This window comes from Lepidochelys kempii, chromosome 7, assembly GCF_965140285.1.
Source record: "Lepidochelys kempii isolate rLepKem1 chromosome 7, rLepKem1.hap1, whole genome shotgun sequence".
Classification (NCBI taxonomy): domain Eukaryota; kingdom Metazoa; phylum Chordata; order Testudines; family Cheloniidae; genus Lepidochelys; species Lepidochelys kempii.
Window position 1 is genome coordinate 105,443,924 of NC_136386.1, and position 24,280 is coordinate 105,468,203.

General features: G+C 40.3%; 1 protein-coding gene across 1 annotated transcript; it reads right to left on the minus strand.

Moving 5' to 3' along the window:
• Positions 1-334: 334 nt before the first annotated feature.
• GPR26 (G protein-coupled receptor 26) lies at positions 335-21,062 on the minus strand. Its single transcript, XM_073354961.1, has 3 exons — positions 20,395-21,062; positions 9,896-10,009; positions 335-566 (listed from the first exon to the last, which is right to left on the minus strand). The coding sequence occupies exons 1-3, from the start codon at positions 21,060-21,062 to the stop codon at positions 335-337; spliced, it is 1,014 nt and encodes a 337-aa protein (XP_073211062.1).
• Positions 21,063-24,280: the final 3,218 nt, after the last annotated feature.

Below are 24,280 nucleotides of genomic sequence, written 5' to 3' on the forward strand. Positions count from 1 at the left end.
TTTGCTCCTGCCACTTCTATGGCTCCCTCAGATAAGGATAGGGTTTGACCCATTATGGATGCATCACCCTGCATTGAAGTCGATGGGATATTTGTGTTTGGAGAGGCGACAGGTTCAGGTATCAATTACAACACTTCATGTCAAAAGAAGGACATGTGAAGCAGCCAGCTTCACTCTGAAAGTTGTTACATGGGCTGCTGATGAGGTGCAAGCTAGACTGTGAGCTTCAGTGAATAACGTTCATGACCATTGCTAGTTAATGATAGCTACATGTTACTCCCCCACAACCCCCTTGTATTCTTCCATCTTTCGTGGAGATTCTGTGCCAGCTTCCTCATTCAATCATTTGCAATATATTCTGATTGTGCGATTCGCTTGTGAGGGCTGAGGAATTTATGGAGCTTCTTTTAAGAATCTTGTTTATTATGTCCTTCCATGTCTTCTTGTACTGGTGTCGTAATAAAGAGTACACAAAAGGGTCTGAAACAGCTTTGCTGTAAGCCAAGCACTTGGAAATGACTCCCCAGTGAGAACTGATGGGGACTACAGATGATAATTCTACCAGTCTGCCAAGAAACAGGGAAAAGTGTTACTGAGAGAGAGACATAACAGTACAGATGGAAACAGAGCAAACTGCTAGTGGTACACAAATTGGATCAGGGAGCGGAATTTTCTTTGTATTGTTCAGTTCTTAACAGAGCAAGGGACTACAATTTCAACATAGTCCATTGGTTCTACATACAGGTGCCTTTATTATAAATGGAAGTTACATGCCTACCTTCGTGTGCAGGTTATCAGAGGACTATAACTGGATGACCAGTTCTGTGCACAACAAAACAAACCCACACAGACCAAGTACCAGTTGTACTGGTTTTTATGTGGTGGTTCTTTTTTGTGAAAACCACATTCTACACACAAACCATATATAGCTGCCTTCTTGGGATCTTGAAGTTACTGAATGATAGCATCAAGAACGGAAAAAAGTATGAGCCCACCTCCCCAAGATCTTTAAACTAAATGTAGAGGCCAAATTCTCATGTTTTACTCAGTCCTTTCTCAGATAAGCCTGCATTTAGTGTAGTCTGAAATCCTGAGGAATCATCTCTGGATCTGACCTGAGCAGATATGTTCACTATATTGGGCCACATACAGCCAGCTGTAAGTAAATGCATTCCACTGGCTTCAATGCAGTTGCATCCACTTGGAGCAAGGCTATGTTTACTGTTCAAGCTTGATTTTTGGAAATATTGATATGAACATGACTTTACTTGTATGAGCTCTCCCATCTGGTAACAAAGCAAAAAGAAAACAAAGAAGGTTGATTTAGAGCAGGTCCCATTCAGCGTGGGTCTCAGACTGAGGATTTAGGGACCTCACACAAGTCTTACGATACATACCAGATATTCAACAATTATTCTTTGACTTGCTAGGCCATATCCTATCTGTATGCCCATCCTGAGAAGGTGTAATGCTTTCTTTGATCTCTACTGGGATGCTTATCCCTATAAGGTCTTGGTCTAGTAAAGGAAAGCATGAATTTACACTTGACTTTTTTTCAGAAATTATTTTGAATAGTGGTGTATCATCAGGTTCATGTTTATTATTGGTTTTGCTTAGTCACGAATTAATTAATTAAATGAATACAGTCTTCACTGAAAATTTCCTATTAAATATCATGCTATTATCACACAATCACTTGTGCACAACAAATTAATCTCAACTATTACAAGAACCATTTTCCAAATTGTATAAAATAATTTTCTAAATATTGTCCTAAAACCTTTTTTAGTGTGCTCAAGTCCAACAACGAGAGGAGTGCCATTGCTCAGGCTAATGGATTGCATGTGTAGAATACACTGCAAAACAAAAACAACCTCCCCCCTACCCCCAAACACAAAGAACTACTGCAGTGAATCTGAGCCCAGCTAAACTAACTGGGGCTTGAACTATGGGTCTAAAAATATCAGTGTATAGATTCCTGCTCAGGCTGAAGCCCAGACTCTGAGACCCTCCCCGCTCGATGGGTGTCAGGACCTAGGCTCCAGCCCAAGTGGGAACGTTTACCCTGCTATATTTAGTTCTGTAGTGCAAGCCTCATGAACCTGAGTCAGTTGACCCAGGCTCTGAAACTTGCTGCTGCAGGGTTTGTTTTTGCAGTGTAGATGTATCCTAAATCTTGAAGGATGGTAGTTCCTGTAATGTTCTTGATAACTTTTGTATATTAGACATTTTGGAAATCTTCCTGTTGTCACAGAGGAACCATATATCTCTTCCTGTTCTTCTGGACCAACTCTTGAGCAGCCTGGCTAATGACCCTAGATGGTAGCAAGTATCATGAGTGTTATCTATCTGGCTCTAAAATAATCGTTGACCCATCCAATTTCTATTAAATCTAATGGAAAGATTCCAATTGTCTTCATTCAACATTTGATCTGTCTCTAAGAAAAGGGGGCAATGTAGGAAAATTCATCACTGAGAGATCATCTGGAGGCTAATATTAGAGAGATGTTCTGAATTACTAAATAGTCATTTAATGGAAAAAAATATACATTTGCAATATAGCAATGCGAATTTTTCAAAGCAGCAGGAAAAAAGAATTTCTCAGCTAAGTTACTTCAGTTTGTGCTGATTCAAATACAGATACTTCATTTTGTGATATTTCAGGCAATGTGACAAAGACAATATTGACTATAGTGCAAGCTTTTCTCTTGCAATGTCTTTGAGAAGCACTGAAGGGCAGTTCTGCTCAATATGTGTCCAAAATTGTTGAAAAACAATTGATTTTTCCAGAACAGTGTTTCAAAAGATGCATGTCCTGCTATGTGAGAATAAAATGCCCTGATTTGCACTGGGAAATTAAATCTTTGCTGAAAGTTTTCAGCAGCAGGTGCCCCTGAACATGTACAGCAAATGGGTTTATTGCTAGTGTTCCTGCAGGGGAAAAAATGTCAGTACCGTTTCAGAGAGCGTGACTGAGGCGCAGTTTATGAAGCAATATTAAAAGTAGCTTTGTCTGACTCAATCATCTTACAAATGTGTATGTCTTCTCCCTTGATTTATTAGTCTTTTGCTTAATTCCTCTCTGAATCATGCTTTTTGAAGGAGAATTGAGAAGTGGCATGGGCCAAAGTTTACAGCACTGCACTGGGACTGAGGAGACCTCTGTTCCTTAACTTGCTCCGCAACGAGCCTTGGGCAAGTCACGTCACCTCTCTGTGTTTCTCTTTCCCTTCCCACCCTTTGTTTGTCCTGTCTACTTACACTGTAAACTCTTTGGCTCAGGAGCTGTCTCTTACTATGCCCTGGTCTACACTACAAAATCCACACCCCAGAGCAATGTAATTATAGTGACCTAATCCCTGCTGTAGACAGTGCTGTGCTGATGGGAGAGCTTCTCCCATTGGCATAGCTACCTCCTCTCAGGGAGGAGGAGTACCCATGCCATTGGGAGAAGCTCCAGGTAGGCGTCTTCACTAAGCAAGACAGAGGCACCATTGCAATGCTGTAAGTGTCGACAAGCCCTATTTGTTTGTACAGCACCTAGCTCAGAATCATAGAAATGTGGGGCTTGAAGGGACATTGAGAGGTCATCCCTGTGCTTAGGCAGGACCGAGCATACCTAGACTATCCCTGACAACCGTTCAACCTGTTCTTAAAAACCTCCAATGACAGGGATTCCACAATGTCCCTAGGAAGCCTAACTGCAAACCTAACAGAGCTTAATGACCCTTATAGAAAGATTTTTCTAATATCTAACCTAAACCTTCCTTGCTGTAGATTAAGCCCATTACTACTTCTCCTACCTCCAGTGGACATGGAGAACAACTGACCATTGGCCTCTTTATAACAGCCCTTAATGTATTTGAAAACTGTTATCTGGTCCCCTCTCAGTCTTCTTTCCACAGTGCTAAACTTGCCCAGGTTTTTTAACCTTTACTCATAGGTCAGGTTTTCTAAACCTTTTTTCATGTTTGTTGCTCTCCTCTGAACTCTCTCCAATTTATCCACACCTTTACAAAAGAGTGGTGCTCAGAATTGAACCTAGTTCTTCACCTGAGGCCTTGCAGTGCCAAGTAGAGCAGGGCAATTACCTCCTATGTCTTACATGTGACATTCCTGCTAATACATCCGAGAATAGTAGCTTTTTTCGCAACTGCATCACATTGTTGACTCATATTCAATTTACTTTCCACTATACCCCCTAGATCCTTTTTGGAAGTGCTAGCATCTAGCCAGATATCTCCCATTTTGGAGTTGTGTATTTGACTTTTCTTTCCTAAGTACAGTACTTTGCATTTGTCTTTATTGAATTTCATCTGTTGATTTCAGATCAATTCTCCAATTTGTCAAAGTCATTTTGAGGCTGTATAATGGAGCCACGATCTCAGTTGGGGCCTGTAGACATTACTGTAATGTAGATATAAATGAAGATAGTTCTATGTCTTTTACACTAGCATTTAAATAGTATTTTGTATGGGGGGGTGTTTGTTTATATAAATGGTAAAGTTTCTTAGTGTGATCTTAGATGTGGCAGGAACAGTGAAAGAAAGGGAATGAAGGAGTGACACAGCAGAAAGGTGGCTCCCATGATAGAAATTCAGGTAACCATAGCTGGTCATCTTGAATTCAAGTGAAATGTTCCCAAAATCAAACTTTACATTTGTGATAGCTGTACTCTCCAACATGCCAGTTTTCATATTTTTTATTTGCTGTGAAAACCACTTTTGCTCTCATAGTTTCCCAGTCAATATCATGATGATAAACCTTTCATAAACCACAGGGGGACTTTTCATTTTAAATTCAGTTGACAAACATGCCTTCAATGTCTGCGCATTGCACAGTGTAATTACTTGCACTCTGTGAGCTGTTACTGTCACCTGTTGCCAATACCATGAATGTTTAGATGTATATGAACTAAGACTTAAATTAAATTAAATTAAATGGAATCATTGTCCATGGACAGCAAGTGAAGACAATGTTTGGCTATTGAGTTTAAACCAAAAAGTGCTGTACTGTAGATTAGTTTCCCTTTCAAATAATTGCATATTGGCTATTGCATAACTGTCAGGTTTCAAATGGGTTTTTTTTTCCATCACACATAACCAGGACCCCTTCATGTTGAAGATTCCCATTAACAAATTCTGTTCAGGTTCTCTAATCTTTTCTTCATATAGCCATTCTAAAATTGTTTGGTAACAGGCTGTATACTTCTTTCTCAGACAAAGGAAGTGCACTAAAATGTGGACAGAAGTCAAGAGATCATATAGGAGAAGAATGAATCATTCAAACTCTGGTAACTACAGAACACTTTACTGGGTAAGACATTTCATATTCTGATAGAGTTTGATGGAACTTCATTAAATTCAGCGGATGCCTTCAATAACCAAGATGTGAACTTTGTGGTTGACCCTGTGTCAATCAATTCCATAAATTATAATCAATCTTCCCTAAATGCACATCAAGTAGACAGCTGGAGGAAGCAATCCAAGATTCTCTGGTTTTTTTCCTTCAATGATTGAGTCCTATTAGAAATCCCTCACTTTTATCAACAGAATTTTTAGTAGTTTATTAAATTATATTTAAGTGTCCTTGAAACTTACAATTTGCATAATACATAGCACATTATTTTTAACTATACATATATATATTTCTATGCCTGTGGTTTTATTACAGATTTAACATATGTAATAAAATCCCAGGCATAGAAATGTACACAGAGCCCAATGCTGAATGTTGGACAATGCACAGATAATTCCATGATGGATATTCAAGGCATATTGTATTTGTCATCATCTTTGAAGGAAGATTTTGTTTCCTATTGATGAGGGACATTCTATGCATCCAGTTTCAATTTTCATGACACATTAGAGCCCCAAAGTGACATTTTCAGTGAAGTAGCATTAATATTTTAGTGCCATCTGTAAATTAAATTCCACAGCATCATCTATATAATTCCAAATGCCTTAATGCTTCAAAGCTGTAAAGCTGTATTTCTTGTAATATTTTGTTAATATTTTAGAATTTTATAATTATTAGAAAGGATGTCATGTAGATAATAAACCTTTTAACTTCACATCCAGTAAACAGGAGCAAATGTTTGTTTAGTTTGAGAATTAAGACATTAATCTCTTAGGCACTCTAATGAAACCCCTTTGTATTAAAGTCAAGTCAGTGCATGCCTCTGTGTCTAAACATTTGTTGTAGTGAAAGCTTTTACTGCAAACACACTAAAGAAGCTTAGACAGTGATGTAGTTCCAACATACTTGTTTTTCAGTGCTGTAATTTGAGAACAGTTATAGGAAAAACACAGTATAGAACAGATAGTCTCAAACATTTTATCATTAAACAGTGAGACAAAACAGACATTTTCTGGGTCTTAGATGATCATATCAGAACAAATCCATTCATTTTCCAGAAATTTGGTTAAGACTTTCTCTAGTGTATTATCTCCATTTAGCCTGAATTCTTATTGTTTTAGTATACATCGAAGTACTAAAGGGCCAATTTCTGCCCTCAGATATTTGCACACAACGCCCATTGACATCAGAATTTGACCTGAATAGTTTCTGATTAAATATATTGTACTGCTGAGATCTTTATTTTCAAGGCTTTATCAGAGAGTTTTGGTGCTACATGTTGATTTCTGTGTTAATTGTTGTAAAGCAGCTCTGGGCACACAGCTCTTCACCTTATTGTTTGGTAAAATGGGAGTCTGTTAACATGATAGATTTCAGAGTAACAGCCATGTTAGTCTGTATTCGCAAAAAGAAAAGGAGTACTTGTGGCACCTTAGAGACTAACCAATTTATTTGAGCATAAGCTTTCGTGAGCTACAGCTCACTTAATGCATCCGATGAAGTGAGCTATAGCTCACGAAAGCTTTTGCTCAAATAAATTGGTTAGTCTCTAAGGTGCCACAAGTCCTCCTTTTCTGTTAGCATGATGACCTCCTTTTGATAAAGTGCTGTTTTAATAGCCACTGCACTGGATAACCTCCAAAAGCATGAAAATGACTGCTTCTTAGTGATTGTGAGCAGTCTTATTAATAGTCAGTCTTGCTTCTTCACTGTGTGCATGTATCATGACCTGCCATATTCTGCAAGGAATCAGAGTGACATGTGAATTCCTATAACCTGACCTGTGAGCCCCAGAAGCCATTTTTTCTAGCCATTGTCATATCTCCACTTCACATCAACTAAGGCTTTTAACTGAGACTAGAAGGCTATTTTTTTCAAAACTGGCCACCCAAAATTGGTTATAAAAATCACGTACTTATATGCACAAACTAGCAAGTGGGAACCCCTCATGGGAATTCTGTACCCAACTACTCATTTGTACAAACAGGATTTTGTGTGCAAAGATCAGACAAGCAGGTCTGAAAAATGTGGCATTGTTTGTTTGTCAAATGTTTCATGATGACATAAGCGAATTCTTACCTTTTTTGTTTAAAATTTGAGAATTCATTTGTTAGGGCTAGTTTTTGCTGATATTGTGGGATAATTCATTAATTTGGGGCCTGATTATGGACACAGAATTTACTCACATGAGTAAATGTTGAATATTATGTAATAATATGAAGGGCCTAGAGTCTGCAATAGGTGCCAAAAAAATTGAAATAAAAATATTTTTATTTTCCTATTTAAAAGATACATACAGAAAATAAAGGGATGTGTGAGAATGTTTTCTCACTAATTTTATTTTAATGGGCACCAGGTTTAATATAAACAAGGGGAAGTACTTTTTCCACACAATGGCAAATTAAACTGTGGAACTCATTGCCACGGGATGTTGATGGCCAAAAGGTATAACTGGGTTCAGTGAGGAAAGAGATAGAGGATGGTACAGCTAGATGTCTAAATATAAAGATATAAGGAACGGACGCATGAACTAGCAGCATTACTGCAAATCAAAGTATATTAGCATATAAATTAGAAAGGTACATCTATCATATTATTACATTAGTAACTCTAAAAATACGGACCAAAGTCATTCAGAAACAAGGAGTATGGGTACATGTCAGTGACTGGAGCTAACAAGGTTTGTTATAAATTAAAGGGGCTTATTCTTAATAAGGATTTAATCACATGTTTCTACTTCAGAGCTAAAAATAAACAGGTGCCTCCAGTACTTGTTTGAATCACTGAAAGTGCTGGTTTTTAACCCCAGTTAGATAAGCTTTTACCTGGCTAAACCAAAAAGTTACTTTGAGATCACCTTATTCTAAACCCAGATTAATCATCACGCCTCATGATTTACAGTTTTGTGGCCTCAATTCAGCAACGCATTAACCCACATGCTCCATCCCTACACAGCATAGCAGGTAAGCACATATGTAATTGAAGCATGTGGTTAAGTGATTTGCTGAATTAGGAACAGATTGATGAAAGAGGGCCTGAGTGATTAACTTTCTCTTTCCCTGCATACCTTATATTCACTCTTTGCTTAGAAAAATGACTAGGCGCTCAAGCCTGACAAGTGTTGAGAACTCTGTTCCCAATCCAGGAAAACACTTGGATATCTGCCTCACTTTGAGCACTCGATAGACCCATTGACTTCAACAGGATTACTCACATGCTTAAAGTTAAGCATGTACCTAATGTGCTTTGCTGGATTTAGGACAGACTGCTCAGCACCTTGCAAGACTGAGCCATAAGCCACTATGGAGAAGAACCTTAAAAATCACCATTCGTCCTTAAGTGCAAAGCTTTAGTGTAAAATGAAGTTAGCCTCTTGAAATCAGACAAATACTCTAGCGCTGACATTGTAAAGCATGAGACTGAAGACTAAGTGGTTGTAATAATCTAAAAAGTGTCAGAATGTGTTACCTAGAAGATCTTATTACTGTTATTAAGTGGAATTTATCAATAAATACAGTCACATTCTGTCACAAATAAACACCATGCATTTAATGGTCATGATTGTCATGGGCATAACATCATGAATGACACTCAAGCCTCCAGTTCTGGCAAGAGATTTTAAGCCCTTTTTTTTTAAATATACCAAATATCATAAATATGCCAAAAAATTAACTTAACCTTTTAAGTTGTGCCCACATATGTTGGGTCTGACTTTCCAATAATTTATTTTCACTGGAACAGCATTAAGTAATATTCAAGAAAATATTTCCTTCTCCAGTTCTGCACCAGAATTTTTCTGCAGTCCTTTAATGAAGAATGCAAGTTGTACATTCCTTTCCAATATATGTAACTTCAGAATGTTTATCTGGGCTACATGCTTTAACATTTTTTATCTCATAGGATTAATTTTGTGCTTCCTATAGGACTATTTTCAAAGATAAGACAGCAGATGGAAAATGGCATCTGATCATAAATCACAAGAATTTTTGTTTTAGCTCTGAGCCACGAAAGCTTTGATATTCTGTTTATGACTAAGAGTTCTATCCAGTCAGACAAAATTCCCATTTAAGTCTGTCAGCCAGATTCTGATCTCACTTGACCAGATTCTCATAGCTTTACTCAGGCTGTGTAGTACCTTACTCTGTAAGGTGTCCCACTGAAATCAGTGGGACAATTTGTGAAGTAAACTAAGTATTAATAAGGACAGCAGACCCATCTGACCCACTGACTTCCATGGAGTTACTCCTGATGAACTCTGATGTGTATGAGATAAGAATCCTGGTCTATTTGGACTTTGAGATCAAAGTCTGGCCTGTTGCCTGACTGAGAATTGGTCAGAATAAGAACTATAAAATATGTACAATACCATTAGTACAGTAAATGCAACCTCTGTCATAACAGTGGAAATGTTTAACAAAAATTTTGAAGAGAGTAGGAGACTTGACTATTAACAGATTAATATTCTGTTTTCTGATTCATTGATCTAACTTTTCTGAGTTAGTGCATATGGAATTTCAGTAGGTAGGTTTGAACTTACCTTGTAATTACATAAGGTGCAAAACAAAGTATAAAAGTACCAATAAAGGTACTGATTTTCTTTGTTGCTCGTTGCCTCCGTCTCTTTTGTTCTTCTAGACAACGCTCTCGTACACTGTGTAACATTTAATACAAACAATAACATGAATCACAATACCAAATAGCAGATTTTAATGGTTTTAGTCCTGGAATGATTTATAAAAGCCTTCCCAGAAAACATTCTAGTCATACAGGACACTACTATCTATTAATTCATTGTATCCCTTAACTTATATTCCTCCCCACCCCAACAATAATTACTGTAAGAATTGTTTTCTTTTCTTTTATAATGAGATTGGGTCAAATTCAGTTCTGGTGAAAGTAGCTATAACTCTCATTGGAATCAGTGGAAATTGTACCTGCTTACATCAGGCCTGAATTTGGCCCTTTCTGTTCAACGAAATTTGGAAAAAAACCAAAATGGTATATATGGAACACTAGTCTATAGAAAGAACGTTTTAAACAACATATTACAGGGAAGGAGAAAAAAGGAGATTTGAACTTCCCAAAGCGATAACCAATAAATATTTAGTATATTAATACCTTAGTTAAAGCAATAAAAATGTAACTGGAAAAATACAACATATTGTGAAAGCTTTGTGTGACATTAGAAAGATCATTCTATCACATAGATATGAATTGTATGGCCATACGCTTTGTAATTACTTGTAAATTTCTGTGCATAGTACTAGAAAAAAGTTGATGTAACTTTGCAAAACAGACAATTCAATATCAAGTCTAAATAGCTATAACATCCTTAACCCTGGACTGAAACCTGCAAACTTGTTTACACAGACTGACTAGACAAATAGAAAGAAATTAACTATATATTTACTTCAGTATAATATTTGCCATTTTAGCACATGAACTGCTCCTTAAAACTCACATTGGGCTGGATCTGGAGGTGTTTTCTGAAACCCTGATTCTATGAGCCACCTATGAGTTGCTAAGGAGCTCGACTCAAATTGAAATTAATGTGAGTGAGGATCCTCAGCACTTTCTGAAGTGGACCCTCTGTTTTACTTGGCAAAACTTCCACTGAAATCAGTATCAAGTTACCTAAATTAGGTGTGAGTGAATTTAGGATCCAGTTGAGGCTCATTCTGCACCTCTATACATGGAGAGAAGAGCACTTTCTCAGGGCTGTTACATCTGCACTGTGCATGTGGGTTGAAAGGGGCAGTGAAAATGCCCCATCTCCCTCAATGTCCCAACTAGCACGACTACATATGCTACGGCAGGTACAGGGCTGGCAAAGGTACGTTCCCTCTTGAGCAAGGGAAACCAGAAGGCAGACTGGGGCTCTGAGTCAGTCTGTTCCCTGCTCTGCTCCTGGGGCAGCAACTGGAAGCTGTTCCATGCATAGGACTAACGGCAGAGCCACTACGGATCCTAAGTTAGGACCTCACAGTTTGAGCCAGGAGCAGCATTTCTGTAGTTGTTGTTTCTCAATAATTTTACTGTAAATGCATTACTGGTTCTCAGTTCCAAACATGTATACAGTAACAGGCATAGGGCCTACTACCATCTCCTCATTCTGGTATAACGTAAGTCTAATGGAAACACAAAGATTTTCATTATCATCTAAGTGTCTAATCCTTTTTTGAATCGTACCTAAATTGTGTGCTTCATTGCTACCTTGTGGCAATGAGTTCCAATGCTTGCCCATGGGTTTTGTTCGAGAAAAAAGATTTCCTTTTATCCATTGGAAATGTATCCTTATATTGTCAGCTCCCTGGGCATCTTCGATCACTGTTTTTTAAAACAAACATACCAAAAAAAAAAGGTTCTTTCTCCCCTGATCCCCACCCCTATTCCTCGAAAAAATAGTCCTGCCCAGGTCGGGGAGAATCATATCTCAACAATGCCACATGTTCAAATTCTCTTTTTGTTTTATTTTTTGTTCCTATTTTTCATCTCTTCAAGGGTAGAAGTGGAATTTTTATACCTTTGGGAAAAGGTTCCACTGGAACCTAGGATTTGCTTTCAGTCCTGAAGGAACTGGGAAATTGGATTTTACACATGTGGCGTTTTAGATTTTGACCATCCATTTTAGGTTTGTAGAGGTTTTTATTGCTTCCTCTTTGCCCTGTACAGCTGGACTCATGGCAACTGAGCCACCTGGCTTTGTAGGTGAAGGGACATAATCCAAAAAAACCACAATTCCCATCAATTTTTTTCTCTCTAAAATATATTTTCTCTGTGCTAGGTAGCATATTTTGAATGATTTAGTATTCAGGTTTTATTAGCACTCAACTGGGACACTGCACATCTCACTCAAGACTTCCACACTGGTGATTAACACAACCATCCCAAAAGCATGTGATAAACACATAATATATTTTCTTTCACTCTTTTTCTTAGACACATATACATGTATTTATGTGTATATGTATATTTCCATATGAAAATACACTTATATGTATATTAGGGCTGTCAAGTGATTAAAAAAATTAATCATGATTAATCGCACCATTAAAAAAGTAATTGTGATTAATCACGCTGTTAATAATAGAATGCCATTCATTTAAATATTTTAGATGTTTTCTACATTTTCAAATATATTGATTTCAATTACAATACAGAATACAAAGTCTACACTGCTCACTTTCTATTATTTTTATTACAAATATTTGCACTGTAAAAAACAAAAGAAATAGTATTTTTCAATTCACCTAAAACAAATACTGTAGTGTAATATCTTTACCATGAAAGTTGAACTTACAACTGCAGAATTATGTAAAACAAATGCATTAAAAATAAAAATGTAAATTTTTAGAGCCTGCAATTCCACCCAATCCTACTTCTTGTTCAACCAATCGCTCAGACAAACAAGTTTGTTTACATTTGTAGAAGATAATGCTGCCTGCTTCTTGTTTATAATGTCACCTGAAAGTGAGAACAGGAGTTGTAGCCGGCATTGAAAAATATTCACGTGCCAGATGCGCTAAAGATTCTTATGTCCCCTCATGCTTCAACCACCATTCTAGGCGACATTCATTCATGCTGATGACAGGTTCTGCTCGATAACAATCCAAGGCAGTGTGGACTGACGAGTGTTCATTTTAATTATCTGAATCAGATGCCACCAGCAGAAGGTTGATTTTCTTTTTTGGTGATTCAGGTTCTGTAGTTTCCACATCGGAGTGTTGCTCTTTTAAGAGTTCTGAAAACATGCTCCACACCTCGCCCCTCTCAGATTTTGGAAGGCACTTCAGATTCTTAAACCTTGAGTCGAGTGCTGTAGCTATCTTTAGAAATCTCAAACGGATATCTTTTTTGTGTTTTGTCAAATCTGCAGAGAAAGTGTTCTTAAAATGAACATGTGCTGGGTCATCATCCAAGACTGTTATAACATGAAATATATGGCAGAATGCAGGTAAAACAGAGCAGGGGACATACAATTCTTCCCCAAATAGTTTGGTCACAAATGTAATAAACACATTTTTTTTAATGAGAGTCATCAGCATGGAAGCATGTCCTCTGGAATGGCAGCTGAAGCATGAAGGGGCATACGAATGTTTAGCATAGCTGGCATGTAAGTCCTTGCAATACCGGCTACAAAAGTGCCACGTGAACACCTGTTCTCACTTTCAGGTAACACTGTAAATAAGAAGTGGGCAGCATTATCTCCTGCAAATGTAAACAAACTTGTTTGTCTTAGTGATTGGCTGAACAAGAAGTATGACTGAGTGGACTTGTAGTCTCTGAAGCTTTACATTGTTTTGTTTTTGAGTGCAATTATGTAACAAAAAAAATCTAAATTTGTAAATTGCACTTTCAGGACAAAATGATTGCACTACAGTATTTGTATGAGATGAATTGAAAAATACTATTGTTTCTGTTTATCACTTTTAAATATGTGTAATAAAAATAATATACATTTTTATTTCAATTACAATACAGAGTATGAAAATGTAGAAAAAAATCCAAAATATTTAATAAATTTCAATTGGTATTCTATTGTTTGAGTGTGATTAAAACTGTGATTAATCATGATTCATTTTTTTAATCTCGATTAATTTTTTTGAGTTAATCGCGTGAGTTAACTGCCATTAATCAACAGCCCTAATGTATGTGTATACACACATATACATATGTTTTGATAATGATAATAGAACTGCACTCATAATCTACCTTTCATTAATGTTTCTTCAGATCACTGAGATCATTAATTAAGGAAATTTCACAACTATGTTATACTATGTTGGAAAGCTGGTATAAAGCACTTCATTCTAGAAAGGAAAGTTTATGAGATACTGGACTTTCAAATAATCACAATGTGATATATATCGAAGCTAATTTGTTGGGGGTGGGGCGGGGGAGGAGAGAGAGATTTCTAAATTTTCTAGCCGTCTACTCCGGCATATAAGGCAACATGGCTTTATGAGTAGAGAGATGAAAAACAATAATAATAATAAATGTAAAACATTTTTTAAAGGTGTGCCCTAAACAAACACATGATCATATGAGGTGTTTTAAAAGTTTTTTTTGGCACTCATTTTGGATGATCTTCAAAGATTACCTGTTGCTTTACAATTCAGGAATAATGTGACCATCCTTTCCAGCATTATACATACGTGCGTGTATATATATATACACCATATATATATATTGGTACATAAGGTCCCGATCCTGAATTATGAACCACAAGCGGATGTGCAGACATATTTCTCAATGCAGGATTGTGGTCTAAATATATTCCATCCAAAAAGAGGAATTGGGCACTGGCAAGTCAGGAAATGCTAAGTGAAGAACAGACACTCAGCTTGATCTTTGCACCCCCATTCACATTCCTTAACATATAGTCTCAGATAATGCAATAAAAAATGGGCTTTCATATAAATCTCATATGCAGGCCATATACTCTACCATATTGTACTGCTGTATGACACAGATGGTCCAAGATTTTCGGAAAAGGACTGAGTGGGAAGAACCCCTTTGTATACTGGTGTTCACCATCATTTTCAGTACAAAAAATTAACATTTATAGACCAGATTAAGGAGGCAGAGGGGAAAATGAATATTTGTTATGGAGAATGAGAGGTAGAGAGAATAGGAGGGGGACAGAGAGAGACTGTGAGTAAGGGGAAAGAAACTGGAGGATAGACATTATGGGGCAAATGTAGGTAGAAACGGGGCGAATGGGGGCATGGAGGATGGAGAGTAACTGATTGAATCAAATGAAGATTGAGAGATGTTGGGGTTACGGTATTAAAAGAAATTGAAAGGTCTCTGTGTGTAATGATTGTGCCTTGTGTTGTGCCTACATTGTAGCTGTCTGGAGCTCATACTGTCTTTTTGTTAGTAGTTTGTACAGTGCCTCATAATGGTCTCTTGAGTATGTGGGATGTTTGAAATGACTGTATTTTCCATATGTAGTAAGCAACAGGTGAATTATTCAGGTCTTGCCAAACAAGTGGCAATTAAATATAAAGACTAGATGACACCATTAAATCTTTGTGCCTCCTATTTAACGTCTTTTAATAATTTCTAAGGAACTTCCGTTCTGTGGTGGGGGAGTTCTTGCTTTTCTTTCCTTCTCTGTCTTTATTCCCTTTTGTTCTCTCATTCAATTGTCTTCTCAGATCCAGGTATTTCCCACTCTTATATTCGTGCTATATTTTTTCATTTCCCAGTTTCTGTATATTGTTTTTTTTTTCTCTTCCTTACTTGCTCTACATATCTGTTTCACCTTACATGTGTTGTTGCTGTTAATAGAATTATTACTGTTATTAATATTGAGCCTAGGACCCATAACCATGGATTCTTGAAGTTTATACGTGTTACAGTAAGAATAATAAATGAGTTATCTAGTGGATGAAGATTAGCTGGAGATACACAGTATATTCAGGACAAATTCAGAATAAAATTCAGAATAATATATTCAGGACAAATTCAAATAATAGGGGTGAAAAGTAGTTCATGGCTATGTGTGTTATAATTTGGTGATATATCAGATATTATTGAAGACACTTGATTTCTAACTGTGGACCCAGAATCCTATGTTAAAAACTGCAGTTCAAAAGAGTTCATTAAATATATGATGTATTTATATTGTTTTATTCCAAAAAGAGTATTTCCTACCTCTGAACCTTTTTTAAACTGTTAGAAAATAACTACCATATATTATTTTTAGTTCACCACTGCATAAACTGTCAGAATATAACTGCTATATTCTGTATTTCGTTTTTCAATTTTCTTAACCAACTAAATAGCACTATTTTGAGGAGAGTAAATAATAGTGTTGTCCCTTAAAAATTGCAGATTGCTTTAGATAACTGTAAAGCAGTTGCAGTATTCAAGATATTTCCCACAATAAATATCAGAAAGCACAAGGGAATATGGCTGATACTAAGGTAACCCTGTCCAATTATCTTGCTAGAACTGGAAGATTTTGGGGATTTGGAATTCTAACTCCCATAGACTCCTTTAAAATCCCATCCGACTTTCTTAGGTCTTGATCCACAAGATAAATCAATAAGAGAACTTATGTATTTAAAGTTATGCATCTGCTGACGTGCTTTGCTGGACTAGCACTTTATAGACATATGCGAAGATAAGAGGGGTTTTTTTATAGGCTTCATATCATAGGAGCTGTTCCAGTGTATAACTGATTCATATACAATAATTCATCCATTTGTTACAGCAGTGCTGGACAGCACAGCTACAGATCAAAGTCAGCCAATGTTTCTGTTATTTACAACAGGATTTTTTCTATGCAATGTACAGGAATTTGATATAGTGAATGGATTATAATTATCACTAATGGACATGATGTTCTCCATGTTATCCTGTCAGTTTGCAAGATAAGGTGTGTAACATGCTCAACCACTTTGGATCAACCCCTGGTAACTAGAAACCATTGTTTCAATGTTTTAGTGCAGAAACATCCTCAAGTTAACCTAGGCTAGAGAAAATCACAATAAGTTGTATTAGCAATAAGAAAATTTTTCACAAAACAGAAAATGCTTTGTTTGGACACTTTTTTTTTGTCTTCTAAATACTGTAGAAACTATTTCAGGGCCCAATACTGCCAAAAAAGTCAAGAACAGTGATGACTATTTTAATTGGTCCCAATGTTTTCTACGGCACTGCTCATGGATGTAACCATTACATCTGGTAGTGTTTGCAAGAAATAATACTGAGAACTATTTGGCTATTTTTTATCAACCAAATGGCACATATGGTAGGGGAATCCTTATTCACAGAATCATAGACTTTAAGGTCAGAAGGGACCATTATGATCATCTAATCCGACGTCCTGCACAACGCAGGCCACAGAATCTCACCCACCCACTCCTGCGAAAATCCTCTCACCTATGTCTGAGCTATTGAAGTCCTCAAATTGTGGTTTAAAGACTTCAAGGAGCAGAGAATCCTCCAGCAAGTGACACGTGCCTCATGCTACAGAGGAAGGCGAAAAACCACCAGGGTCTCTGCCAATCTTCCCTGGAGGAAAATTCCTTCTTGACCCCAAATATGGCGACCAGCTAAACCCTGAGCATGTGAGCAAGACTCACCAGCCAGACACCCAGGAAAGAATTCTCTGTAGTAACTCAGAACCCACCCCATCTAACATCCCATCACAGGCCATTGGGAATATTTACCGCTAATAGTCAAAGATCAATTAATTGCCAAAATTAGGCTATCCCATCATACCATCCCCTCCACAAACTTATCAAGCTTAGTCTCGAAGCCAACATGTCTTTTGCCCCCACTACACCCCTTGGAAGGCTATTCCAGAACTTCACTCCTCTGATGGTTAGAAACCTTCATCTAATTTCAAGTCTAAACTTCCTGATGGCCAGTTTATATCCATTAGTTCTTGTGTCCACATTGCTACTGAGCTTAAATAATTCCTCTCCCTCCCTGGTATTTATCCCTCTGATATATTTATAGAGAGCAATCATATCTCCCATCAGCCTTCTTTTGGTTAGGTTAAACAAGCCAAGCTCTTTGAGTCTCCTTTTATAAGATAGATTTTCCATTCCTCGGATCATTCTAGTAGCCCTTTTCTGTACCTGTTCCAGTTTGAATTCATCCTCCTTAAACATGGGAGACCAGAACTGCACACAATATTCCAGACGAGGAATATTGCTATGAAGCTATGGATAAGGGAGTGATTTATGCCTGAGAGTCTCATTAATGTCAGCAGGAGCTACTCCCTTATCTGTCCTACATCCTTAGTTGAAAACAACCCTTAATTGTTACTTAAGTGGAAAAAGAAAAGATTTTCTGAACTAAAGTTTCCATTTCTCTCTCTAAATCAACTGCAACTAAAGCAGGCACTAAAGATGGGTGAAATCCTACCCCTTCATCCCTTTGGTGCTTGGGGACCCAAGGCTCAGCAGTACCAGAAATCTGACTCATGTTCTTGTCCCTATGAAGGGAGGTTCTTCACCAATGGGAAGAAGCTGACTCGTCCTTCTGGAGCTCAGCTGCTAGCTAGCTGCAAACTGAATATCCTCTCAGCAGGGGGAGCCCTGATGTTTGTCTTGCAGGGATAGAGGCTGAGGTTGATCAATAGAAAACAATATCACTGCAGATGAATGGACTGGAATGGAACCCTTTCTCCATCTCACCCAGAGCTCCCCATCCAGACCTTCTCACCCCCAGCCAGCTCTTCTTCCCTCCAACACGTTCCCAGACTGATGACCTCAACTCAACCCACCCACAGCCAGATCTCCCAGAAAGATCTCTTCCCTTCCACCCCACTCCCAGCTCCTCCCTTTATACACCTCCTCTCCTTGTCCACCTCCAGCCAGAGGCTCCCAGTCAGACCTCCTTTCCTCACCCCAGCCCCACTCCAACCATTTTCTTCCTTCCCCCAGCCAAATGTAGCTCTAGACAGACCTGTTCCCCTTCAATCACTTACTGCAAATAGCCAGACACACTTCTGCTAGATCCCCCAAGCCAGACCAGTTCCTCTCGGCCCCCCAAGCCCAATCAGCCAGATCCATTCCTCCCTACTTTTCCCCTTCCAGAACTCACCCCTCCATCCATTCCCACTCTCCTCAGCCACCCCACTCAACCAGACCTTCTCCCCAGCCCCAACTAGCAGGACTCCCTACATCCTAAACCAGGACACTGTCAGCCAGACCTGTTCCCTTCCACCTCCACCCACCAGATCCATGAGGGCCCCCAGACAGACTTGAATACCTGTCCCCCTCAGGCAGATCAGTCTAGCCTGACCTGCTCTCTTCCATCACTCCAGCCCCACACCCATCCAGCTCCAGCCAGACCTGAACTCCTCAAGAATTTGGTCCTCTCTTTTCCATCCTGTCTGCCTCCTCTAGCTAGATCTGTTCCCCTCCACAGCCTCATCCTCTCTGATCTCCCCAGGGCCAGGCATCTGCCCCTCCGCCAGACACACTCACCCAGCCAGCCTCATTCCCTTCCTGACTATTGTCCATGGGCTTCTTCCAACTAGGCTCCCACTCCGCCAGCCTCCCCTCCCCACTCCCCTCCCTTTCTTACGGACCCAGGAAGAACCCCCAGCAAAATCTGCTTCCCTCCGGACTTCTCTACCCGGCCAGATCCACCCCCTACCATCCTCTCACAGATTCCCCCCCGAACTACTCCTTCCTCACACGCTGCAACTACCCTCGTCTGAACCTCCCCCCCCCCACACCCACTCCTTCAACCCCCCATGCTCTTCTAAGAATCATTAGCCCCCTGTATTCCAGAGTCCCATTCCTCCCATACCTAGGCAGGGTGGGCTGATGGAAGGTCTCTGGGGCAGATTTAACTCACGTTCCCTTTGCTTGTCAGATGAAGGCTGGCACTGAATGCTCTCATGTGTGGATTTACACCCAGGTATTCACTCGTGTTTAGTTGGTGCCTATTACTTCCTTCGAGGAGGATACAGTTCCTGACTCCGCGCTGCCAAACGCAATGCTCGAGCAAAGGAATGACATTCAGGGCAGCAGTTTCTCACTGCACAGTGCCAAAGGTAAAGGGCGTGCTGATGTTCAGTTTAATCCACCCCCGGTGGTCCCCAGGCACATTTTAGACTGTCGTTAGCAAAACATCGGCACGTGCTCATCGCTAAGTCCGTTTTCGGAGCCAAAAGGGCAACATCCAAAGAACTCTTTGCAGTGAAAGTGCCGTCCTAGCCAAAGCCCACTACTCCTGTTAACTCCACCCCAATGCAATTCCCTGGCCATAACAAACCAGGGTCGTTAAATGACATTGCTTGCCATTATCCCATCTCAGGATTTGTTGGCAGCGAATTTAACAGCAAATGTGCGCGCAACGCAAACAAGCATGCTGATTATAAGCAGACCAGAGCTATATTTTAGAGATCCTCCTTCTGTCCTCCCCTCCCCAATACCCTCCTTGCCTTCCTTGTGATACAGATCGGATCCTATTACGAGGCTGAACCCAGTCTTGCACCTGATCTGGCTTCCTTTTCAGTGGGACCGCCTCATTCACTGAGCATACAGACCATCTCCTTACCTGGGATGGATGTCCACCAGCAGCACCAGTGTCTGCATAGTAATCACGTCAATCCTCTTACAGTGAAACCGTGCCACCTTCAGCACTTTTAGATAGGTGAAACACAACACTATGAGGGAGAGGAGGAAGCTGAGGATGTGAAAGACCCCAGTGAAAATCACAAACTGTGTCCTCTCCTCTGATCTCTTGTTGCACAGGGTGCAGGAGGCATAAAGGTGATGGAAACCCACCCAGGAGAGAGAAGCTGCCACTATAGGGAAGGACACAGAGTGTAGCCAGGTGTAGCTCAGTATCAGAGCAGCATCTTTGTAACGCATTTTGGAGTGGTAACTTAGAGGGAAGACCACAGCTATCCATCTGTCTATGCTCAGCGCTGCCATGCTCAGCATGGAGTTCGTGGTCAAGAAAGTCTCCAGGAATCCCACCATGTGGCAAAACTGATCTCCCCCCGGTTGATTCTTGTAAATGATCCCAGCCAGGGTCAGGGGCATGTTCAAGACAGTCATCAACAAGTTGGAGAAGGTCAGGTTGAGGATAAACAATCCCGGGACCTGCTTGCGGATGTCGGCGCTGTACAAGAAGCAGATCAGCACCAGCACGTTGGACAGCAATGACACGAGGATCAGGACCACAACCAGGAAAGCCAGGATCACTTCCCAAATGCTCATGGTGCGTCCATTCACAGGAGGAACGTTTCCCAAACTGCACCCAGCGGGCACCCAGACAACATGGTGCGAGGTACTCTCACCTCCGCCTGCTCACACTCCGGCATGCCCTCAGTATTTTTAGAGGAACTGCAGTTCCCTCACCCCACCTCCGCTGCTTCTTTCCACGTCAAAGCTTTCAGCGGCGCGCACAAAAGCACTGGGAATGCCCGTCAAACGGCGAGGAGGGCTTAAAACAACCATCAGCAGGACTGAACCACTGTCTCCACTCCTTCCATCCAAAAGGGGCAGGTTGTTCTGAGAAGCGGTTCTCCTGAGATCCCTAATTATTAGTCCCAACAATTCACCAAGTGCATCTAGAGTCTCCCCTCACCCCCCAGCCCTTTCAGGCTGAAGCTAACGTGCTTTTAGGCTCACAGGTAAAACCCCGATTAATTGATTAAAGCATGCACACTGCTGGTGCTTCGCAGACATTAATGGGTCTCTCGTCCCCGCCCCCCACTCCCTCCTCGCCCCTTAGAAAGCTGCAAGAGTGACTAGACTTTCCTCAGGAAAAATCCCATGCTTCTATGTAATCGATTTAGCCATTAATTTACAAACAACAGACACTTAACTGAGTTCCTAAACTCCAACATTTTTCATGCATTTCACTGCATCTGTTTGCACAATCACTAGTGTTCGGCTAATGCACAGGATGGATTAGCTGTGCTCAAAAGGAGGGTCAGAATAATGTATTCTATTACTATTCTTACAGTGTGATAGGGATACAATAATAATTGTATAGCTTATACTTCTTTTCATTCCTGGATGTTTGAGCAGTGAACATCTCTTTCCCCCCTTTTTAGAAAGGGGGAAACCAAGACACAGAAGGGTAAAGTAACCTGCCTCAGTGTCACAGAGCAGGTCAGTGGCAGAGGAACAGGATCCAGGTCTCCTGACTCTTTGATAACATTTGTTTCATCTTAATGGTCACCAGCCCCCTGTAATAAAAGGTGAATGACTCCTGTGTGCCTGTAAACAAGATGCAGCTTGGCAAAGACAAACGGAACCTGGTAGGAACTATATGCAATTAATTGTTAAAATTAAACCTGGTTTGTGTCCTGATTTTTAAATGGAAGGAATTAAAAGAATTTTCTGGGTAGAGGTTTCCTTTCCTATCACTTTAAAATTGTTCTAATTAAAATGCTTAAATGTTGCAAGCAAGCAGTGCTGCATTCTGAACAAGGCAGTCAATTCTCAATACTCCTGCTATAAGAATTCAAAATATAGCCTGCTGCAGGTTTATGGTGGCTTAATAAGCGCATAGTACAGTACATGTGTGCAGGGACTACATTTTTAAAAGGATTTTTTACCGCTTACTTCTATCACATGCACAGTACAGTTCATGGTTGATTTACAGTGTCTATTCATTTTAAAAATACCCAACCTCTAATTCACACAGTAGAAGAGCTGTCTCTATCTATTGTATCAATGGCTTGTGTATTAGTGAAGGGCCCCATATTCTTCCGTCCAGATGTTTCTTGCTTAACACAGATCTTAAAAAGAGAAAGGAAATTAACCTACTAAGCCACGTGAACGTGCCATTAAAGTTCTTGGACTCATTTACCTCTAACATTGGGCAGAAGACACAGGCCCTTTACCTAAACAAAAGGCAAACTGGGAATCAAATGGTCCAGAGTGTAAAGAGGCCTTAATTTCAAAGTGGTCTCCTGCACACCAGGACAAAAGTCTAGCATCCTTGTCACAGGGTGAACTGTGCCTGTAAGGGAGTAAGACTCCAGTTTCAGGTCTGTGCCTGAGTCAGATGAGCAAGGTCAAGTGACAGCAGCTTGTAGGTAGTGCCTCCTGTCAGGGGGACTTTTGCTCAGTTAGGGGGATAGTAGGGACTGGGGAAGACCTGGCATAGATGTCTCCACTGCGGCCCAGGGTGGGACCAGCATACCTCCCTGTCTGGCTGAAGCAGGAGAGTAGGAAAAGACTGATGGAGTATGACAGCAGGAGACCCAAGATGAGCAGGACATTTCAGAGTGTCTCCATAAAGAGACCTGGAGAGACTCCTGGTGTGAGAAACCTGGTGTCTGAAGCTGGGGCATTCGAGGTAGGTGCTGTAGAGCCTTGGGGAAGGGGCCAAATGGCCTGGGGACGTGCTGTTACCAGGCTGACTGGGAAGGAGTTAAAGAATGTGGGAATACATTCAATTGCTTCCTCCCCTGAGTCAGCCGCTCATCCACCTGCCACGTGTGCTCCAGGATTAGTACTGCAGGGCAGCTCCACAAAGCAGTGTCCTCAACTTCTGTGCCTCAGCGGCTGCAATTCCCCTTGGTTTCAGAGAGCTGTGGCAGGTGGGTTGATTTCAGCACTGAAGGAGGAGGAGGAGGGGTGGGAGGGTAATGGGATTCTGTGGAGCAGAGGGAGGATACCACAGGAAAGAGGGTCTTTCTGGGAGTGATAGAAATGGGAAGATAATGTGTTGGGGCTACATGAGAGACAGAACAGGGACATCAGGACCAGGTCTGGTGGGAAGGCCTGGATGCGACCAGGTCTGGCTTGACTGGAGAAAGATGTTGTGTCAGTCTGTCAGGAGAGGCTGAGTGGGGGAGTGGGTTTGGGTGCGGGAGACAGAAAAAGAAAAGGGACTTGGGTGCTGATGGTGGGGAGCATGTATCAGTCAGGGTAGGGTGGGCTGGCAGTGGTAGGGGACAGTAGGTCTGCAGTAAGAGTGGGGTTGGAGTTTGAAGTAGGGTTTTCTTTTCAGAGATTATGGCCTCAAATTTTGGAGCAGATACACTCTTTCATACCAGGAACAAAGATTGAACGCTTGCTTTAATTGCAAAATAGAACCCCGCCTTAACTGTGGAATCACTGCTGCTGCTCCTAATGTATTCCGCAAGAAAGAAACAGAATTCCTAACAGCTTCTAGGAGCTATTAATATTAAACAGGGGGCTGCAGTGTTGAAGGGAAAACCTTTGGATGAGACATTAAATGAAGCTGTCTGTGTAGGTGCTACCCATATGGCACAGGTTATAAAGTGCAGAGGAGAACCCCACTGACCTGCTGACATTCCCTCTGCTGGTAGGGTACGTTCTAATGTCCAAGGAAGCGTAGGCCATTACCACTATTTAACTTGATAATTCAGCTAATAAAGGTTAGTGGGCACTTCAGGAGTAACTTAGAGTGAGGTAAATCCTACCCCCACATCAGCAGACCAACGTGTAGAGGG

Excerpts from the sequence above, each read along its gene's own strand:
- GPR26 (XM_073354961.1), bottom strand. The coding sequence starts at position 21,062 with ATGAGCATTTGGGAAGTGATCCTGGCTTTCCTGGTTGTGGTCCTGATC. Across the intron at positions 10,010-20,394 it reads CTGGTGGACATCCATCCCAG|TGTACGAGAGCGTTGTCTAG; the intron begins GTAAGGAGATGG and ends AATGTTACACAG. Across the intron at positions 567-9,895 it reads GCACCTTATGTAATTACAAG|ACTGGTAGAATTATCATCTG; the intron begins GTAAGTTCAAAC and ends GTTTCTTGGCAG.